The 21,143-nt window shown below is 45.0% G+C and overlaps 1 protein-coding gene across 1 annotated transcript; it reads right to left on the reverse strand.

Moving 5' to 3' along the window:
• Positions 1–6,509: 6,509 nt before the first annotated feature.
• Positions 6,510–18,036, reverse strand: LOC307092469 (CKLF-like MARVEL transmembrane domain-containing protein 2; the record flags this gene model as incomplete). The annotated part of the gene is made up of 4 exons (XM_079759752.1): positions 17,569–18,036; positions 17,312–17,470; positions 7,420–7,521; positions 6,510–6,725 (listed from the first exon to the last, which is right to left on the reverse strand). Exons 1-4 carry the CDS (start codon positions 17,869–17,871, stop codon positions 6,510–6,512), a joined length of 780 nt encoding a protein of 259 aa, XP_079615878.1. The 5' UTR covers positions 17,872–18,036.
• Positions 18,037–21,143: the final 3,107 nt, after the last annotated feature.

The raw sequence follows: 21,143 nt of genomic DNA on the forward strand, positions 1-21,143 counted from the left end.
GCCCTTGTTCGAGTTGGCTGGAGACCCCGGACCACTGGCTGTGCGCTCCCTGGGGACCAGCCCCAGCCCAGAACCTGTCACAGAGGAGGGCACCATGAAATATCTGCTGTGGAATGGAGGAGGGTGGCTCTATTCCTTTCACGTTCCTTGTGGAAGGAATAGTTTCCGTTCTCCTCCACTGGTTTATTTATTTTATTCTTTGGATTATAATGAACTACTATTAGACTTCATTTTATTGGCTGTTGTTCCATCTTTGGCCAGTAGGTGGGCTCATGCGCACTCCTCTCCCCCCCCTTTTTTTCATTTCCTTCTTTTCTGCCACTATGAGATGCTTCAGGTTCATTTTGTCTTCTCCCCATCCATCCTAGGCTGGAATCGCCGATTCTCCAAGAAGCCCTGGGGCCCTTTATCGGAGAATGGTATTCAGACACCAAGGTCTCTCTGGGCAGTTTTCATTTGCATTTCTCTAGTTCTGAGTGGCACAAGCACTTTTGATTTTTACATGTGTGAGAGCCATTTGCATTTCCTTTTTCTGAGAATTGACTTTTCACACACAGGAGAACACACTTGCCAGGAAATTAGTCCTTTTTTTCTGAAGTGTGAGTTGCGAATGTTTTTTCCTGCTTTGTCATTTATCTTTCACTTTGCGTTTTTGCCATACAGACTTTTTTCTTTTAGAACTTGCTGATTTCTCCTTTAATCTATAAATGTGAATGTAGCAGTTTTCCTAATGCTCACCATCCTTACATTTGTGGGATGTGCCTTTCTTGGTCAGGGTGTTTGCTCTTTTGCTAAATCTCTGGGTTCATTTAGGTAATATTTTTATTTGGGATTTTTGCCTTTGTTTTCACAAATAGAATGGACTTGCAGGTTTTGTGTGTTTTTTTTAATTTTACTATTTGTGTTATCCTTTATGTAAGTCTTTCTAGTTTCCTAATGAAGACACTTAAAGTTATATATTTTTCTCTGAGGACCAGTTCAGACACATGCCAAAAATATTGCTCTCGTTTTTACCCATTTCTGAATAGTTTGTAGTTTCAGTTTTATTTTTTAAAATATATTTTTATTTCAGAGAGGAAGGGAGAGGGAGAGAGAGATAGAAACATCAATGATGAGAGAGAATCATTGATTGGCTGCCCACTGCACACCCCACGCTGGGGAGGCATCCCACAACCCCAGGCCAGGAATCGAACCATGACCTCCTGGTTCATAGCTCAGTGCTCAACCACTTTGAGCCACGCCCGCCGGGCATAGTTTCTGTTTTAATTTCCTCTTTAATCTACAGTCTATCTTCTCTCCTACTGGAATTCCAAGTAATTAGACCTTTTGGTACTGTCTCTAAAGTCCTTGAGGCTCTGTTCATTTCTTTCAATCTTTTTATTCTCTTTTGTTGAGATCAGATCATTTCTACTGATTTATCATCAAGTTCACTCTTTCCTCTGTCATCTCCATTCTGCTTCTAAGCCCATTCAGTGAGTTTTTAAAAAATTTGGTTATTGTATTCAGTTCTAAGATTTCCATTTATTTTTTATATCTTCTATTTCTCCACTAAGACTTTCTATCTTTCCATGTGTTTTATTTATTCTTTAAAATTTATTCTTAGAGCACGCTTATATTTTCTTTAAAGTCCTTCTCTGATCCTCCTAACATTGTGTCATTCTTTTCTTTTTTTGTTTCTTCATTTGTGTCATTCTTGAGGTTGTTCGTTACCTTTTCCCTCATAAGATGTTGAGATTTTTCTAGTCCTTCATATGTCAAATAATTATTGATTGTATAATGGACATTTTGAACATTAAGGTTTTTTTCTTTATTGATTAAGGTATTACATATGTGTCTTGTTCCCCCGTCCCCGCCCCCCCCCCGCCCCCCCAGCACGTGCCTTCACCCTCCTAGTGTCGGTGTCCACTGGTTAGGCTTATATGCATGCATACAAGTCCTTTGGTTGATCTCTCCTCCTTCCCCCCACCCTCCCCTACCTTCCCTCTGAGGTTTGATATTCTGATCGATGCTTCTCTGTCTCTGGATCTGTTTTTGTTCATCAGTTTATGTTGTTCATTATATTCCATAAATGAGTGAGATCATGTGATATTTATCTTCCTCTGACTGGCTTATTTCGCTTAGCATAATGCTCTCTAGGTCCATCCACGCTGTTGCAAATGGTAGGAATTCCTTCCTTTTTACAGCAGTGTAGTATTCCATTGTGTAGATGTACCACAGTTTTTTAATCCACTCATCTGCTGATGGGCACTTAGGCTGTTTCCAAATCTGAGCTATGGTGAATTGTGCTGCTATGAACATAGGGGTACATATACCCTTTCTGATTGGTGTTTCTAGTTTCTTGGGATATATTTCTAGAAGTGGGATTACTGGGTCAAATGGGAGTTCCATTTTTAGTTTTTTGAGGAAACTCCTGTTCTCCACAGTGGCTGCACCAGTCTGCATTCCCACCGGCAGGGCATGAAGGTTCCTTTTTTCTCCACATCCTCGCCAGCACTTGTCGTTTGTTGATTTGTTGATGACAGCTATTTTGACTGGTGTGAGATGGTCGTTTTGATTTACATCTCTCGGATGATTAGTGACTGTGAGCATGTTTTCACATGTGTCTCGGCCTTCTGTATGTCCTCTTTCAAAAAGGGTCTATTTAGGTCCATTGCCCATTTTTTGATTGGGTTGTTTATCTTCCTTTTGTTAAGTTTATGAGTTCCCTATAAATGTTGGAGATTAAACTGTTATTGGAGATAACATTGGCAAATATTGAACATTATGTTTTGAATTCTGGGTTTGCTTAACTTTTATAGAGATTTGTTGTTGTTAAAGCAGACAATCAATCTGGTTAGATTCAGGTCTACCCACCATTGGCCTGTCGTTTCAATGTCCAGTCAGTTTTTAAAAGCTTTGCAATGTTATTCTGGAATAAACCCCACTTCATCATGGTGTAGAATCTTTTTCATATGCTATTAGATTTGGTTTGCTACTATTTTGTTGAGAATTTTTTGCATCTATAGTCATAACAGATACTGGTGTTTAGTTTTTTTGTGATATCTTTATCTAGTTTTGGTATCAGGGTGATGCTGGCATATAACATGAGTTAAGAAGCATTCCCTTCTAGTTTTTGGGAGAGTTTGAGAAGAATTACTAATTCTTTTTTTAATATATATTTCTTTATTGATTTCAGAGAGAAAGGGAAGAGGGAGAGAGAGGTAGAAACATCAATGATGAGAGAGAATCATTGATCGGCTGCCTCCTGCACTCCCCCAGCTGGGGACTGAGCCTGAAAGCCAGGCATGTGCCCTTGGCCGGAATTGAACCCGGGACCCTTCAGTCTGCAGGCTGGTGCTCTATCCACTGAGCAAAACTGGCTAGGGCCTAATTCTTTTCTTTTTTTTTTTATTAAATATATTTTATTGATTTTTCACAGAGAGGAAGGGAGAGGGATAGAGAGCCAGAAACATCGATGAGAGAGAGACATCGACCACCTGCCTCCTGCACACCCCCCACCGGGGGATGTGCCCGCAACCAATATACATGCCCTTGACCGGAATCGAACCCGGGACCCTCTAGTCCGCAGACCGACGCTCTATCCACTGAGCCAAACCGGTTTCGGCAGGGCCTAATTCTTGAAACGTTTGGTGGAATTCACCAGTGTAGTTATCTGGTCTTGGACTTTTATTTGTTGGGAAGTGTTTTTGGATACTAATTTAATCTCTTCTTTTTTTTTAAAATATTTTTATTGATATCAGAGAGGAAGGGAGAGGGAGAGAGAGAGAAACATCAATGATGAGAGAGAATCATGGATTGGCTGCCTCCTGCAAGCCCCCCACCGGGGATTGAGCCCACAACCTGGGCATGTGCCCTTGATGGGAATCGAACCCGAGACCATTCAGTCCTCAGGCCGACACTCTATCCACTGAGCCACACCAGCCAGGGCTAATTTAATCTCTTCACTTGTTATAGGTGTGCTGAGATTTTCTCTTTTTCCTTCTGTGAGTTTGGGTAATTGTGTATTACTAGGAATTTTTCCATTTCATCTATCTTGTTGGCATATAATTAAGTTATTCATAGGATTATCATATAACCCTTTTCCTGTGTGGTCAGTAGTAACCATTGTTTTCATTTCTGATTTTAGTTGTGTTCTTTTTTTTCTTTGTCATTATCTAAAGGTTGTTAATTTTGTTGATATTTTCAAAGAGCTAATCTTTGGTTTTGTTGATTCTATTTTTTCTCCTTATTCTTTTACTTATCTCTGGTCTGTTGTTTCCTCTTTTTTCCTAGCTTTGGGTTTAGTTTGCTCTTTTTTTTCCTAGTTCCTCAATGTGTAAAATTAGGGCGTGGAAAAACTCTGTTTCAGATACCTGCCTCCAGGGGTGAGAGGAATGGCCACACAGAGGAGTTTAACAAGGTCCACCCTTTTCTGCTGGATTCTGAGCACAGCCATATTTACCTTACACTTTTAGGTAAAATTTACATACGATGAAATCACAGATCTTAAGTATGCAGTCAAAGGTTTGACAGATGTATTCACCTGTGTAACCAGTTCCCCAAATAAAGATATCCAACTGTCTCATGCCCCCAAAGTCCCCTCATGCTCCTTTGTAATCAACCCCCATTCTCCACCTCCTGAGGTAACCACTGTTTCCATTTCTTTCACTATATTTTCCCTTGTTCTTGAACTTCAAAATAGAATCATATGGTATGTTCTCCTTTTTATTTAAAAAAATGTTGATTTCAGAGAGGAAGGGAGCGGGAGGGAGGGGGGGAGGGAAACATCAATGATGAGAATCATTGACTGGCTGCCTCCTGCACCCTCCTGCTGGGGATCAAACCTGCAATCTGGGCCTGTGCCCTGGCCAGGAATCAAACTAGTGACCTCTTGGTTCATGGGTTGATGCTCAACCACTGAGCCACACCGGCGGTGTGTCTTCCTTTTGGGTCTGGTTTCTTTCCCTCAGTACTGAGTGAGATTCATCATTATCTTTTACTTTTATCGCCATTCTCCATCATGTTTTCTGTTGCTGGGGAGTATTATATTGTGTGAACGTAGCACAGTGTACCTCCTTTGAAACATTTGGGCTTTTTTTTTTTTTTTTTTTTTTTTAGTTTTTAGGCTCGTATAACATTCTAGTATATCAGTCCTCTTGGCTAAATATCTGGGGGGATGTAATTCTGGGTCATTCGGCAGGAGAGTGTACATGTTTTAGTTTTTCTCTAGAATGTGAATCCCTGTAGGCTTTCCTTCTTTTAGTAGGGTTGCCTTACCTGACCTGGCCAGCAGGGGGTGGTGTGAGGGCTACAGAGGTGCACTCGAAGGGTAGAGACCAGCTCTTCCTGTTTCACCAGGGACCTGCTCCAGTTGCCCATCTTTCCCACCTGCTTGACAGGCAGCCGCCTCCTCCTCCGCAGCAGCCAACTGTGTCATCTCCTCCCACTGGGAAGCGCACCCCAGTCTCCCCATGGCACTTAGGACAGAGGCCAAAGTCTTTGCCCTGGCAGCCAAGGCCCAGCTGACTCTCCCCGCCTCCTTCTCATGTGGTTCCTGGCTGAGCTCATGCCCCCTCCCCCCCTGCCCCTCCTCCTAGCTCCTCATGCATCAATTTGGGACCTCACTTTTCTTTCATGAGGATGACTCTTGTCCTGCCAAATTGCCAAGTGGCTGGACTGTCTGGTGAGAGTGAGGCCCTGACGCTGGTGGTGGTGGTGGTGGGGTGTGTGTGTGTGTGTGTGGAGGGGAGGTGCCTGCATGTGGGAGCCGTGGCTCTGGGCTTATACTCAGGTCTTTACTGGACAGAGATGCTGCAGGTCCTATGGATCGTTGGCCATCTCCACAGCAACCAGCCCCCGAGTCCCTTCTGAGCCCACCCTGCTTGGCCCACTCCAGCCTGACTCCGGTTCAGAGGCCCTGAGCCCTGAGGAGGTGCCACCACCCCTGTCGCCCTCCTCCCATGGGTGCTTCACATGAGGACCCATCTTATTTTTCTCCTAGCAACTACCTGAACGCTTTTAAAAAATATCAGCCCTAGCCGGTTTGGCTCTGCAGAGTAAAGGGTCCCAGGTTCGATTCCGGTCAAGGGCACATGCCCAGGTTGGGGGCTTGATCCCCAGTGGGGAGCATGCAGGAGGCAGCCAATCAATGATTCTGTCTCATCATTGACGTTTCTCTCTCTCTCTTCCTCTCTAAAATAAATAAGAATAAATAAATAAAAAATAACGTGGAAAAGAAATGCATCCTTTGTTTTCCACTCTCTCCTTTTCCTCTGGCCCCTTTGGCTGGTCAGCGTTGACAGCCAGCGTCACCCACATGCTGGTCCCCCAAGCCCTCACTCACCGCACCAAAACTTTCGGTAACTTCGGTTGCATGAACAAAAAAAATCCATTTAAAGAGAATTTCTTTTCCGAGCAGAGGTGGTTATTTAAGTGGAAAAGGAAATCATTGAGGAAGAAGACAAGGAAGACAGTGGGACTCTGCTTCGTTGTAAAACGCACGGCCACTTCCGACCACAAGCTTCTTCGTGTCATTTCTTGCCCGGCTTTGCCGCCGCCGCTGGCTTTCCCTTTTTGTCTTCCTTCGGCTTTGCCGCCCCCGGTTTTGCCTCTTCCTTTGCCTTCGCAGCATCTGCCTTTCTTTGAGGAGGAACCAGCACATTCCTTTTGACCTTCTTGCCTCTGAAGTGTTTTCTTTGAAGGCATATATCGATTAAAGGGAAAAATGCAGCCACACCAATAAGGATCTGGAAAACAGAAGGAGCCTCTCGTGACTTTTGCTTTTCGCCCCGAAGTTGGCCTATTTCATTCCTGGTTTCTTTTCTTTTCTTTTTTGTAAAAAGTATATTTTTATTGACTTCAGAGAGAGGAAGGGAGAGAGAGAGCGATAGAAACATCAATGAGGAGAGAGAATCATTGATTGGCTGCTTCCTGCATGCTCCCTACTGGGGATCAAGCCCAAAACCTGGGCACGTGTCCTGACCAGGAATTGAACCTTCTGATTCATAGGTCAGCGCTCACCCACCAAGGCACACTGGCTGGGCTCCTTCCTGGTTTCTAATAGTAAGCAGGTGCTGTAAAAGACACCCCCTTGTCCCCTTAAATGGCCAGACGCCAGAGACTGAGCCCCCCACTTCCCCAGTGCCCTGTCACCCACTGCTTCTTTCTCTCTTTAAACCCGGTCTGGGGGTAGGGAGGGAGCTTTTGCCTCTGGGTCAGCAGCTACAAGGAGGAAGCCAGCAGTTTGGCTGGCTCCCTAGACATCAAATTTATTTCAATGGCTTCTCCACTGGGAACATTTATCAGCTTTACTTTCAAACTTTGCTTGGATTGCAAGATTCTGTGAAAAGCAATTCTGTGGCCTTCAAACGGGGGAAAACACCCGTTCTCCAAAAAGAGGTGATTTCTAAGCAAATAAGCAGCCCCACAAGGGAGACTCACCACAGCAATAAAGTAGTTCATTGGCATGGTTTGGCGAGTTTGCACAGCGAAGGCCGTAGCGCCGGCCAGGAAAGCAGTGGCGAACAGGTCATTGAGAAGGTCCTGAAAGCACGGGAGAGATGAGTGTCAGTCAGCCTGGGACCGAGCCGAGGCCCATGGACAGCCCACCTGGCAGAGCTTCCTAGAAGGAATGAGTTTCAAACTTCTGTCTAATGGAAGAATATATAAATATTTTATATATATTAACTAATAATGTCTACACTAATAAAAGAGCAAGATGCAAATTGACCATACCTTCGCAACACCCACCACCCAATCAGGAGCGAATATGCAAATTAACCCAACAAAGATGGCGGGTTAATTTGCATATGCAGGCGCCGAGCAGCCGGGGGCGGGGCAGGACATTTGCACCATCACCACCGACGACGCAGGCATTCCTCACCGCCCCAGTCACTCAGGGCCTCTGGGCAGCGTGGGAAGGCGGAAAGGCGGCTCCCGCTGGAGCAAAGGTGGTGCCGGCAGCCAGGGGAAGGAAGGCCCATTCTTGCACAAATCTTCGGGCATCAGGCCTCTAGTGTATGTGTATATATATATATATATATATATATATATATATATATATATATGAAGATAAATATACACCTGGCTAGGTGAACATACCTGTGGCCCCTCAGCTGGGTTCTTTGAGTCAAGACCCAAAGCCCAGGATCTTTTATTTTTTAAACTTTTAAAACTTTTATTGATTTCAGAGAGGAAGGAAGAGGGAAAGAGAGAGAAACATCAGTGATGAGAGAGAGAATTGCTTGGCTGCCTCCTGCACATCCCACACTGGGGATGGAGCCCACAGCTGGGCATGTGCCCTGATAGGGAATCGAACCATGACCTTCTGGTTCATAGGTCGACACTCAACCACTGAGCCACACTGGCTGGGCTGACCTGATTTAATCTTAACCACTAGTCTACAGGGCCCCATCTGCAATTGTAGTCATACTGGGGGTTAGGATATCAGTGTATCAAATTTGGGGGTATGCACACATTCACTCCATAACAATTCCATTTTCTCAATTCTGAGCTAGTGCTAAAGTTTTATAGCAATTCAGATATCTCATTGGGCACGTCCATCCTTGTCATTCTTTTAATTCTTCCATAAGACTTTTCGAATCATCTTGTTAAGTTCCATGAACAACCTCTGTTCAGATGGAATCTCATTTAATTGATAGATTACTTTGGAAGTAAATTGCCATCGTTATGATAGCAGCTCTTTGCATCTGTGACTGTGTGTGGTATATTTCTCCATATTTTTAGGATTCTCTTTTGTATTCACTAATGAAACGTTATAATCTCTACATAAAGTCATACACATCTTTGAGCAGTTTTATTCTCAAGACACCTAGTAGTCTGTTGTTTAAAATGTTTGTTTTCTCAGTGTTTGTTGCTGGTAGTCAGGAACACTATTGTTTTTGTCTCTGGTAACCTCAAGGACCTCAGATCAGTTCTAGTAATTTGACTGTAGATTCTCTTGGATTTTCTGTGTAGAGAATCAAATGATGTATGAGTAATGCTAGATTCCACCCCCCTCCCCAATCCGTATACCTTTGTTTTTCTTGTCACATTGTACTGATTCAGATCTCCAGCAGAATGTTGAATAAAATGGGGACAGTAGTCATCTCTCAGGAAATGCTTTTAAAGTTTTACCATGAAAGGAAATGTTTATTGTAGGTGTGGGTAGATGCTTATTATTAAAATAAGGAAGTTCCTTTTTTTCCCTAGTTTGCTAGAGATTTCTAAAAATAAGTATTGAATATTACTAAATAGTTTTCCAGCAGCTTAGGAGATGGTGAAATGGTTTTCTCCTTTAAATGAAAGATGGTGAATTATATTAGTAGAAGTTTGACAACTAAGCCATCTTTACATTCCTGGCACACGCCCTGCTTGATCAAGAGGTATTGCTTGCTTATACTAGTATGTTACTGGATTCAGTTTGCTAATATTTTATTGAGGATTTTGTGGCTACATTAAAATAAGATAGGCTGCCGAAACCGGTTTGGCTCAGTGGATAGAGCGTCGGCCTGCGGACTCAAGGGTCCCAGGTTCGATTCCGGTCAAGGGCATGTACCTTGGTTGTGGGCACATCCCCAGTAGGGGGTGTGCAGGAGGCAGCTGATCGATGTTTCTCTCTCATCAATGTTTCTAACTCTCTATCCCTCTCTCTTCCTCTCTGTAAAAAATCAATAAAATATATTTAAAAAAAAATAAGATAGGCCTACAGTTTACTTACCTTATACTGTCTGGTTTTAAGATCAAAGTCCCACCAGGTAGTACAACATATTTTTTAAAAAATATATATTTTATTGATTTTTTTACAGAGAGGAAGGGAGAGGCATAGTTAGAAACATCAATAGGAGAGAAACATCGATCAGCTGCCTCCTGCACACTCCCTACTGGGTTTATGCCCGCAACCAAGGTACATGCCCTTGACCGGAATCGAACCTGGGACCCTTGATTCCACAGGCTGACGCTCTATCCACTGAGCCAAACCAGCCAGGGCTAGTACAACATATTATAAAGCCTTTAGAAAAAAAAGAGAGAGAGAGAAAGGGACAGACCAATGAAACTGAATATAAAGTCCAGAAATGAACCCTGCATATGGGATTTAGTATTTTAACAAAAATGCCATTTCAAATCAGTGCAGGAAACATGTACTATTCAGTGAATGGATAAATCAAATGATAAGACAGCCATCAGGGTTTAAAGCTAGAGCCATGATTCACACCAGAGAGCAAAATGGCTTCAGAGAATCAAAAGGTTTAAATATAAAAAATTAAACAAGCGCCAGATGAAAACATGGATGAATTATTTTATAACCTATTTTTCCATTTTTTTGTGTTAATTTTTGTAAGTTATATTTTTTCCAGGAAATTAACTATCTAAATTTTCCAATTTATTGGCACGGAAGTTTACATTTCCCCTGTGATCTTTAAATGCTCTTGATCTTTAGACTAACATTTTCTTTCTTAAAAAAAAAAAAAAAAAAGACCTTGAGAAAAACTTGAGATCTATTTACTTTATTAGTCTTTTCAAAGTCCGATGTCATTAATTTTAGCTCTTATCTTTGGCATTGCCTTCTTAATTCCATTTTTTGTGTGTGCCTTCTTGAGATAGATACTTAAATTGTTAATTTTCAGTCTTCTTTTCTAATTATATAGATTTGAAATTGGATTATTTCGCTGCATTCTACCGTATAACTAAATCTCCATATGTTTAGGGAAAACATTAAATTACCCACCCCCAAACACATGGGGACTTAGTTAAATTTTACTGATTCATTTCTAGTTATAGTGCATTGAAATTAGAGAATGTGGTCTGTATTATATAAATTCCTTATTATTTGTTTACATTTACTTTGTGGTCTTACTAAGGATATAATTTAAATGATTGTTTCAAGTGTGCTTGAAAAGAATATATAACCTGTTACTGTTTGGTGTAGGATTCCATATGTTCTATATGTCAGTGGATCAAGCTAGCAATTACTTAGGGAGAGATGTTAAAATCTGGCACTATGGTTGCTATTCACCAATTTTTCCTTTTAATGAAGTCAATTTTTGTCTTTTGTTTTTTGCTATATTGTTAGGTGCACACAAGTTCAGAATTGCTATAGGTAATGGTCTTCTTTATATGCCTTTTTAAAAACATAAAATTGATATAATCTGGTATTAAAGTTATGCTATCTTTTTTTAGTTAGTATTTTTCTGTTATTATTTTCCCTCATCTCTTATAATCTTGCTCCACATGCCTTGTAATTAGGTATATCGCTGGATTTTTATTTATTTATTTATTTATTTAATTTTTATTTTTTATTTTTAAATATATTTTATTGATTTTTTATAGAGAGGAAGGGGGAGGGATAGAGAGTTAGAAACATCTATGAGAGAGAAACATCGATCAGCCGCCTCCTGCACACCCCCCACCGGGGAAGGTGCCCGCAGCCAAGGCACATGCCCTTGACTGGAATCGAACCTGGGACCCTTCAGTCTGCAGAATGATGCTCTATCCACTGAACCAAACCAGTCAGGGCTTATTTTTAAATATATTTTTATTGATATCAGAGAGGAAGGGAGAGAGAGAGAGAGATAGAAACATCAATGATGGGAGAGAATCATTGATCGGCTGTCTCCTGTACACCCCCTCACTGAGGATCAAGCTCACAACCTGGGCTTGTGCTCTTGACCAGAATCAAACCCAGGACCTTTCAGTCCGCATGCCAATGGTCTATCCACTTGAGCAAAACCGGCTAGGGCCATTATTATTATTATTATTATTATTATTATTATTATTTTAAATCTTTATTGTTCAGATTATTACCGTTGTTCCTCTTTCCCCCCCCCATAGCTCCTCTCCATCCAATTCCCACCCCACCCCTTGCGCTTACCCCCCCTCCCCCACTGTCCTCATCCATAGGTGTATGATTTTTGTCCAGTCTCTTCCCGCACCCCCCACATCCCTTCCCCCCCCCGAGGATTGTCGGTGCACTCCCTTTCTATGCCCGATTCTATAATATTCACCAGATTATTCTGTTCATCAGGTCTTGCCAGCCCTGAGCCCGGCTTCTGGCTGAGCGGTGTTCCCCCTGTGGGAGCTCACTGACCACCAGGGGGCAGCTCCAGCGTTGAGTGTCTGCTGCCTGGTGTTCAGTGCGCATCATAGCAACTGGTCGTTCTGCTGTAAGGGTCGCTTAGGCTTTTATTATATAGACTAGTCATTTTGGACTAGGGTCCACTCTAATCACCTCATCTTTTTTGTTACTATATATATTTCATTGATTTCAGAGAGGAAGGGAGAGGGAGAGATAGAAACATCAATGATGAGAGAGAATCATTGATCAGCTGCTCTTTCCCCTGGGGTTCAGGCCTGCAACCCAGGCATGCGCTCTGACCGGGAATCAAACATTGACCTCTGGTTCATAGTTTGAGGTTCAACCACTGATCTTATCTTAATTTGATCACCTGCAAAGATCTTTTTTCCAAATAAGGTCATATTTACAGGTACTGGGAGATTGGACTTCAACATATTTTGGGAGGACACAATTCATAACAGATAGTAACTTTGAAAGAGATAATTCTTGGTTGACAGTTTTTTTCTTCTTTCAGGACTTTAAGTATATCATTCCACTGCCTCTATGATTTCTGATGAGAAACTGGCTTTTAATCTTATTAAGTGTTCCTTGTATGAGATGAGATGCTTCTCTCTTGAGAATTTCTCTTTGTCTTTGGACAGTTTGATTATAATGTTTCTTAGTGTGGATCACTTTGAATTTATTCTACTTGGTACTTTTTGGATGTGTAGGTTTATACCTTTTACCAAGTTTGGAAAGTTTTGGCCATTATTTCTTCAAATATTCTTTCAGCCCCTTTTTCTCTCTTCTCCGTATGGGACTCTGCATGTTGGTATGCTTGATGGTGTCCCAAAGGTCTCTTAGGGTCTGTTCGTTTTTTTCTTTATCCTTTTTTCTTTCTGTTCCTTACACTGGATAATCTTAATTGATCTATCTTCCAGTTCACTGATTCATTCTTCTGCCTACTCAATGTGATGTTCAGGCATCCTAGTGAATTTTTCATTTCAGTTATACTACTTTTCAGCTCCAGAATTTGTTTGGTTCCTTTTTGTAATTTTTCTTTAATGGTATTATCTATTTGTTCAAGAATTGTTCTTTTGGTTTCCTTTTAGTTCTTTGAGAATTTTTAAGACAGTTAATAGAAAGTCTTTGTGTAGTAAATCTAATATCTGGGCATCTTCAGGGATGGTCTCTATTAATTTTTTTCTGTGAATGGGCCATGCTTTTTTCCCCCATGCCTTGTAATTTTTTGAAATCTGGTCATTTTTAATATTATAATGTAGAATAGAATCCGTTCTCCCCAGGTTAGTTGTTGCTGTTTGTTGTGAGTTGCAGTCATTTGTATGTTTCGTGACTTTTTCTAAACTATTTTTTGAAAAACTGTATTATTATTCTTGTGTGGCCACTGAAGTTTCTGTTTCATTAGACTAAATGTCAGGTAATGATTTGACAGACATTTCCTTACATATCTTGAAACAAACAAAGAAAAATACTCTACCAGTCTCTGCAGATTGGCTGTGTTAGGGCACTCCTTCAACACTTATCCAGGCTGTTTGCAACTCTTAGTTTTCACTTGCTGCATGTGCATAGCCTAAAGATCAGCCAGAGGTGACAGCTTAGGGTTTTTTCTGAGAATGCATCCGGCCCTAAGCATGTGCCTGGCCTTCTAGATTCCCTGGTATAGAGGAAGCTTTTCAAAGCTCTTATTCTCCCATGTATCTCCTTCCCCAACCTCTTCCTTCCCAAATTTCTGGTCTGTCTACTGCTTGCTTCACGTGTTTTCCCTTGTCCCAGGTGGCTGTGGTTAGTTAGTATATTTGCCTTCAAACGCTTTTGAAAAATTCTATCCAGGAGGCTACTTCAGCTCTGAGAAAGCTCTGAGACAGATGAAACAAAGGCAAGTCCCCAGCCAACCCCTCAGGGAGCCACCAGACAGGCCAAGACACACAACCGTTACAACTGTAATTCTTTGAGAACAAGGTCTATGCTGTTCCCTCTGCCACCAACAGGGAACGTGGCCAGGAATGTGGACTGTGGTCTTCATGGCCATTTCCCCTCCTCCATTCGCTTGAATCTCTTCTTCTGGAATCCCTACTAGGCTTATGATGGGCTTTCTCATTCCATATTCTCTTTCTCAACTTCTTTCATATTTTTTCTCTTTATCTCTCAGTGCTATAATTTCCCCATATCTTTCAATTCACTAACTCTCTAGCTTTGTTTGATATGCTTTTTAACCCATCTATTGACAATTTTATTTCAATAACTATGCAGGGTGAGGCAAAAGTAGGTTTACAGTGTGAGTATGCAAAACACAGTTTATTCTTGTATTATTGTTTATTAATTATTGCATTATTTTCCATATGAACAATATGGAAATATGTGATTAATTCTAGACATTATACTTTGTACTTTAAAAAAGATCTGTCTAGTCCTGACCAGGTAGCTTAATTGGTTGGAGCATCATCCCAATACGCCAAGATTGCGGGTTCAATCCCTGGTCAGGGCACATACAAGATCAACCAATGACTGCATAAATAAATGGAACAACAAATCTATGTCTGTCTGTCTCTCAAATCTATTTTTTAAAAAATTAAAAAAGATCTGTCTATCCTTTCATCATGTCTTATTCTTTTCTTAGTGCTCTTATTTATGTCTTTAATAATTTTAAGTATATTTCCTATTTTCTGACAACTCTTCAGTTATCTTTTCAGTGTTCTAATCCTCCTATTTGTTATATATGCTGATTCTTTATTCTTACTCGTGGGGATTTTAAACTAAGATGCTTTGTAGTTTTGAACTGTGAGTTCATATTTGACAAGATCCCCTGGTCCCCCATGCCCACCCTGTGAGAATCTATCTTTAGGTTTTGTGATTTTGTATTTAATTCTGTCAGGAGTTCCATGGATATCATCTGAATATCATAAAATTGGGATAAATTTTCATGCTAATTCTCAGGCATTACATTCTCTAAGATTTTTAGGCTGAAGGTAGTAAAAATTCAAACCAAATCTGTATAAAGTCCAAGCTCAAGATTTATATTTCTCAAGGTGGTCTTTTTTAAAAAAATTCTTTATTGTTTAAAGTATTACATATGTCTCCCCCCCGCCCTTGACTTCTCCCTGGCTGTTCCCACCCCCTAGCACATGCCCTCACCCCCCTACTGCCTCTGTCCATGGGTTATGCTTATATGCATGCATACAAGTCCTTTAGTTGCTCTCTTACCTCCCCTCCCCTGCCTTTCCTCTGAGGTTTGACGGTCTGATTGATGCTTCTATGTCTCTGGATCTGTTTTTCTTCATCAATTTTTGTTGTTCATTAGATTCCACAAATGAGTGAGATCATGTGATATTTATCTTTCTCTGACTGGCTTATTTCGCTTAGCATAATGCTCTCCAGGTCCATCCATGCTGTTACAAATGGTAAGAGTTCCTCCTTTTTTACAGCAGGGTAGTATTCCATTGTGTAGATGTACCACAGTTTTTTAATCCACTCATCTGCTGATGGGCACTTACGCTGTTTCCAAATCTTAACTATGGTAAATTGTGCTGCTATGAACATAGGGGTGCATATATCCTTTTTGATTGTTTCAAGGTGGTATTTTTTTGTTTATTCCACTCTAAGCTCAAGCAGAGATGAGCATGCTTTTTTGCTTTTTTTTTTTAAATATATTTTTATTGATTTCAGAGAGGAAGGGAGAGGGAGAGAGAGAGATACAACTCGGGATGTGCCCTGACTGGGAATGGAACCTTGACCTCCTGGTTCATAGGATGATGTTCAACCACTGAGCTACGCCGGCTGGGCAAGCATGCTTTCTTGTTTCTCTGCGTGGGCAAAGGTATCTTCTCTGTCTTCCCCCTAAGGGTGTACTGTAGTCTTTACAGGGTGCTGGCTTCAGGCAGGGCTCTCAGTTCTAAATCCCCACTTTGCTCGGGACCAGCGCCTCATCACCTAACTTAAGAATGGATGAAAACCCATACTCCTAGGGAACACCTCATGAGCCATTCCCACCAACTTCAGTGGCTTATTCGATCACTGCTCCTGTTTTCCATATCTGGTGCCTGTGTGTTCTCTCTCTCTCTCTCTCTGCCAGCTCAGCCATTCAGTTAAAGCAATGATGGTTACATTCCCCCTAGTTTTTAGGTAAGTGCAGCAACAGGAAGATTTCCAGGCTTCACTGATTTCTCATCTTGCTGGAGCTAAAATAAAAGTGTCTTCTCTCAAGCTACTTGGCTGGGAACTTGTTCTCTGCCTGTTCATTTTCTCTGTCCTCTGCTTATCCCAAGAGCCTTATTGGCCCTCTCCTCCTTCCTCTCCATACTGAGGATCCCCATATACCTCACTGAGACCCGTGGGTCCCTGGACCCTAGTAACTTTTAACAAGTCGGCAGGACAGAGTGCAGTTAAGGACTCAGATTCTACTGACAAAGCTTGGGTTGAGTTTTTTTGTTTGTTTGTTTGTTTTTTGTTCCACTTACTGGCTGAGTTACCTGGAGGCAAGTTACTTGGCCATTCTTGAGCCCATTTCGTGTGTCAAGTGAGAGAAGCAGGGAGCACAGGACACTGGAGGCATGCTGGGAATGTGCAGTGAATGAGGGCCTGGCTTCGGTGGGGTTAGGTCTGTGCTCTGTGGTTACACAGGCAGTGGGCAGGCATTCAGGCCCACCAGTCCTCGGGCACACCGTCACGCACTTTACATGACACCTCAGGGACAATCACAACAGTGAGTATTGCTGACCTCCCGTTGCAGACGAGGGGCAGAGGCTCCAAGTGGTTGGGTAACTTGCCCAGTACCTAGTCCAATGGACGACTGACTGCTTTGACCTGAACCTCTTTCTGGGTGGAACACCCTTTACAGGGATAGTCACTGGGAGATCTTAGGCTGTTTTAGAAGTAATTTAAAAAAAATTCTCATTTTATTTGACCAAGTTGTGGGAAGATGGTTTTTCTCTGAGTTCAGGGGATGGGGTATCTTCTGGGTGCCCTCCCCAGTCAGATGTGAGCTGGCACAGGGCTTGGGAAGAGCAGGTAGTGGCCACACCTCCCCTCCTCCCAAGTAGAGCAAACCCTCCCCAAGAGCCAAGACCTTGGGGTTTGACCAGCAGGAGGGTAAGAGCCTCCTTCCCCCAAGATGGGCTCTTTTCGGAGCCTTTTCCACCTAAATTCAGCCGCCTCTACCCCAGCGCCATCCAGAGGTGCTGAGCCCACGCCTGGCACAGATGCGGGCGGGGAGGCAGGTCTCTGTGAACAACACCTGGGCCCGGGCCGGGCTCCCGCACTTACAGTGATGGGCCACAGGATGAAGGGCATGTATCTGTTGATGGCGAACGAGTAGACGATGATGAAGAAGAGGAAGACGGACAGTTCCATGCTGATGATGAGTGTCAGGAGCGGGTGCACGACGGTGCCGGTGAACATGACCAGCGCAGCTATCAGGCAGCCCTGTCGGGAGACACGGCCAAGGGCTCTCACCGACTCCCGGCTCCTCCTGGGCCTCGGCGGCCCGCTCCTCCCTCTCTCTCTCTCTCCGGGCCACTCACCACGCTCAGGATCTTGACCTCGGCGTGCCCCATCACCCAGAACTCCTTGTTGCTGTCCTTCAGTTCCCACCTGTAGCGGCGGCACCCCTTCCTCGTGCCCACTTCGTCCTTGGGCTGCACGGATTTGGGCTTGGGCGGCGGCGGCGGTTCGGCTCCCTTCTTCTCCTCCCCCTTCCCCTTCCCCTCCCCCTCCCCGGGGGGCTGCTTCCCCTCCCCCGGGGGTTGCTCTCCCTCCTTCTTGCCGCCGGGAGGAGGAGGGGCCCCCGCAGCTGGTTTGCCCCCCTTTTTGCCTTTGTCTGCCATCTCTGCGTGGACCCTTTCGGCTGCTCACGGCCCGCCCAATGCCTTGTGCTGTTCCCGGACAGGCCTGACCTTGAGCCCGCCGGGTGCCAACCGACTTGCTCAGAGGCCACGCTCAGCCAACGGCCAGAGACCAGCGAAGCCCACGCGTGGTGCCCTCTGCACGCGCCCTGCTCACCGTGGGAAGGTCGTCCCCGCACAGGGCCCGCCCCGCCGCCCGCCCGGCCCCGCCCCCACGCAGGAGCCCCGCCCACCGCCCGGGCCCCGCCCCCACGCAGGAGCCCCGCCCACCGCCACGCCCACCGCCCGGGCCCCGCCCCCACGCAGGAGCCCCGCCCACCGCCCCGCCCACCGCCCGGGCCCCGCCTCCGCCCGGGGCTCCCCTCCCAGTCCAGCGTGGCCCGGCCCCGGGGCTGGGTTGGCGGGCAGCAGGGCGGGGTCCAGGGCCTCGGGTCCCCCCCCCGCCCCCCCCCCCCCTAGACCGCGGTGCCCTGGGCGGGAAAAGGCAACTGGACTTGGACACAAGGCGACACACGGAAGCAGAAGCGTTCCCGGCTCAGCGGCCCTGACTTTATGGTCACGTGTGTGGGCCGACACGGGTGACAGCGGGTGAGCTCAGGGCGCGGGAACAGCCTCTTTTGCCAGCGCGGGTCCCACGGCGGCTGGCTCCGGGGGCGCAGGGCTGAGCATCTTCTCAGACTCGGGCTTGGGCGGCTGGTGGGGTTCTTCCCCCGCTGGGGAGGCCTTGGCTTCGCCTTCCAGGCCCAGGGCTTTTTTCATGGCTTTCCTCACCATCTTGGTGACCAGGGTCGCATCCACGAGACACACGATTGCCGCCGCGAGACACAGGGCCTGTGGGACACAAGGCCCCATGCGGGAAGGAAAGGTGGGGTTACTGTGCAGCTCCGGAGCCACCTGTCTTCTTGCCCCTCTCTGACCCTCCGCGACCGGCTGCGACCCTTTCTGTCATTGCCAGGGAAAGGGATTTTGGAAATGGTGGGTTTTGCCGACACTAACGACCTCATCTGACTCACGGGGCACCAGGAAAGGCCCAGAGAAGGACACTGGACTGAGGAGGCTCCGGGTGGGGTTGGGGTCCTGGGATGGCCCTTCGTGGACAGGACTCTTGGGCTAAGATTGAAAGGGCAGGAAGGAGTTCCCGAGGGGACCAGCTGGGAGGAGAGGAATCTGGTGTGGCTGAGACCTCTAGAGAGGTTGAGGGAGGGGCAGAGCTGAGGCTGGGGAGGTGCAGGATGTGGGACTTTATCAAGAGGAGAGGTGGGGGTCGGACTCAGAAAGCCCTCTTGCCGAACGGAGAGGTGACTGGCCAGTGACCCAGGCTGGAGGCAGGGGGACTAGTGTGTGTGTGTGTGTGTGTGTGTGTGTGGGGGGGGGGGGTCCTGCCATCCAGGTAAGAATTTATGGAGACCAGGCGCTAGGAGCCGCTGGCCGGTGGCAGAAGACTTGGTGGCTGAGTTAGCAAATGGGGACCAGCTCCTGTCTGCCTTGGATGCTTCTCTCTCTGGTGACCTAATCTCTGGCTGCTTAAATGAACTTTTCCCAGGCAGCTCTTGCCCCATCTAATCTGCGAGTCCTCCTGGGGCAGTGGTCGACAAACTCATTAGTCAACAGAGCGGCAAACCTTGGCTCGTGAGCCGCAGTTTGCCGACCACTACCCTGGAGGAAAGGATTCTATCCCCAACAGAGTTCAGGCCTGGCACAATCCAATGGGACTGGCAAATATTTACTGATTATGGAATGAATTCAAAGAACTTCAACCTTTTTTTTGGGGGGGGTGTTAATTTCTCTTCCCATGGTTTAACCTCTTAAACCAAAGTCTCACCTCCCCACACCCCCACCATCTTCCAAGCATGTAATCTGCCATATTTTGTGCCCTTCATATGAGGATTCAAGTTTCAGTTTATCCCAGCCTGTGCCATATCTGTGAAAATGAGAGTTGTCAAGATTGAGTCAAAACATGCCTAGCCTTGGCCTGGCCTGTGTTGCTCAATGATTAGAGCGTCATTCCACCCACTGAAGGGTCTCGGGTTCGATTCCTGGTCAAGGGCATGTATCTGGGTTGCAGGTTCGATCCCTGGTCCTGGGTCTGGTCGGGGCACATGTGGGAGGCAGCCGGTGGATGTGTCTCTACGTCTCTCTCCTTCTCCCTCCCTCCCTTCCATTCTCTCTGAGAAGCAATGGAAACAATATCCTCAGGTGAGGATTCACAAAACAAACAAGCCTAGCTTTGTGTGGGGCACTTGCTGGATGCTGGAAAGTAATTTCCTCCCTTGGACTTCCTCCCTCCCTCCCTCCCTCCCTCCCTTCCTTCCTCCCTCCCTCCCTCCCTCCCTCCCTCCCTCCCTCCCTCCCTCCCTTCCTTCCTTCCTTCTTGAATAGGCTGGGTCACTCACTTTTGATAATGTACTCCCTCCTCCCTCACTCTACAATCATTCTTTTCATGTGCTTTTAAAATATTCTCTAGTCCAGCCCGAAAAGTCAACGTCCTATCCTATATAATAAAACCCTAATATGCAAATCAACCAAACAGTGGTACGACCAGTCACTATGCCGTGCACTGACCACCAGGGGGCAGATGCTCAACACAAGAGCTGCCCCCTGGTGGTCAGTGCACTCCCACAGGGGGAGTGCTGCTCAGCCAGAAGCCAGGCTCAGAAGCCGGGCTCACAGCTGGCGAGTGCAGCGATGGTAAGGAGCTAGGGGTCCTGGACTGCAAGAGGGATGTTCGACTGCCACTTAGGCATGCAGTCTTGGACTATGAGAGGCCACAGGTTGGGATGAGGGACATCCCCAGTGCACAAAATTTTGTGCACTGGGCCTCTAGTTTATATATATAAGAAAAAAAAAAGTCCTATTTATAGACAAGAATATCTTGTTGCAAATGGTTTAAAAAATAGTGTATACAATTCTCAAAAGGGGTTCAACAACTTGCTTTTATCCCTATTTGGAGAATGGGTATTAGAATGAAGATTTTCATGAGCTTAGAATTTGTGTAACTTCACATCTTCTGAAGTTCTTGTTCAGGGAAGAGAGGGGTGGTGGGGAGGGTGTTCTGTAATGAAATAGAGAAGGTGTGCCAGTTCTCCTTTTTCCGGAGTCCTGAAATACTCAACTACAATGGAGTCCTGGAGGCCTCTACTTACCCCTCCGACGTAGAATAAATGCCTCCTTTCCTTTTCTTGTATTGTCAAGATGGCAACTATTAAAAGGAACACAGTTGTAATGAAACTGTTGATAAGATCCTGTAATACAGA

This window comes from Cnephaeus nilssonii (assembly GCF_951640355.1).
Source record: "Cnephaeus nilssonii genome assembly, chromosome: 20".
NCBI classification, from domain to species: Eukaryota; Metazoa; Chordata; class Mammalia; order Chiroptera; family Vespertilionidae; genus Cnephaeus; species Cnephaeus nilssonii.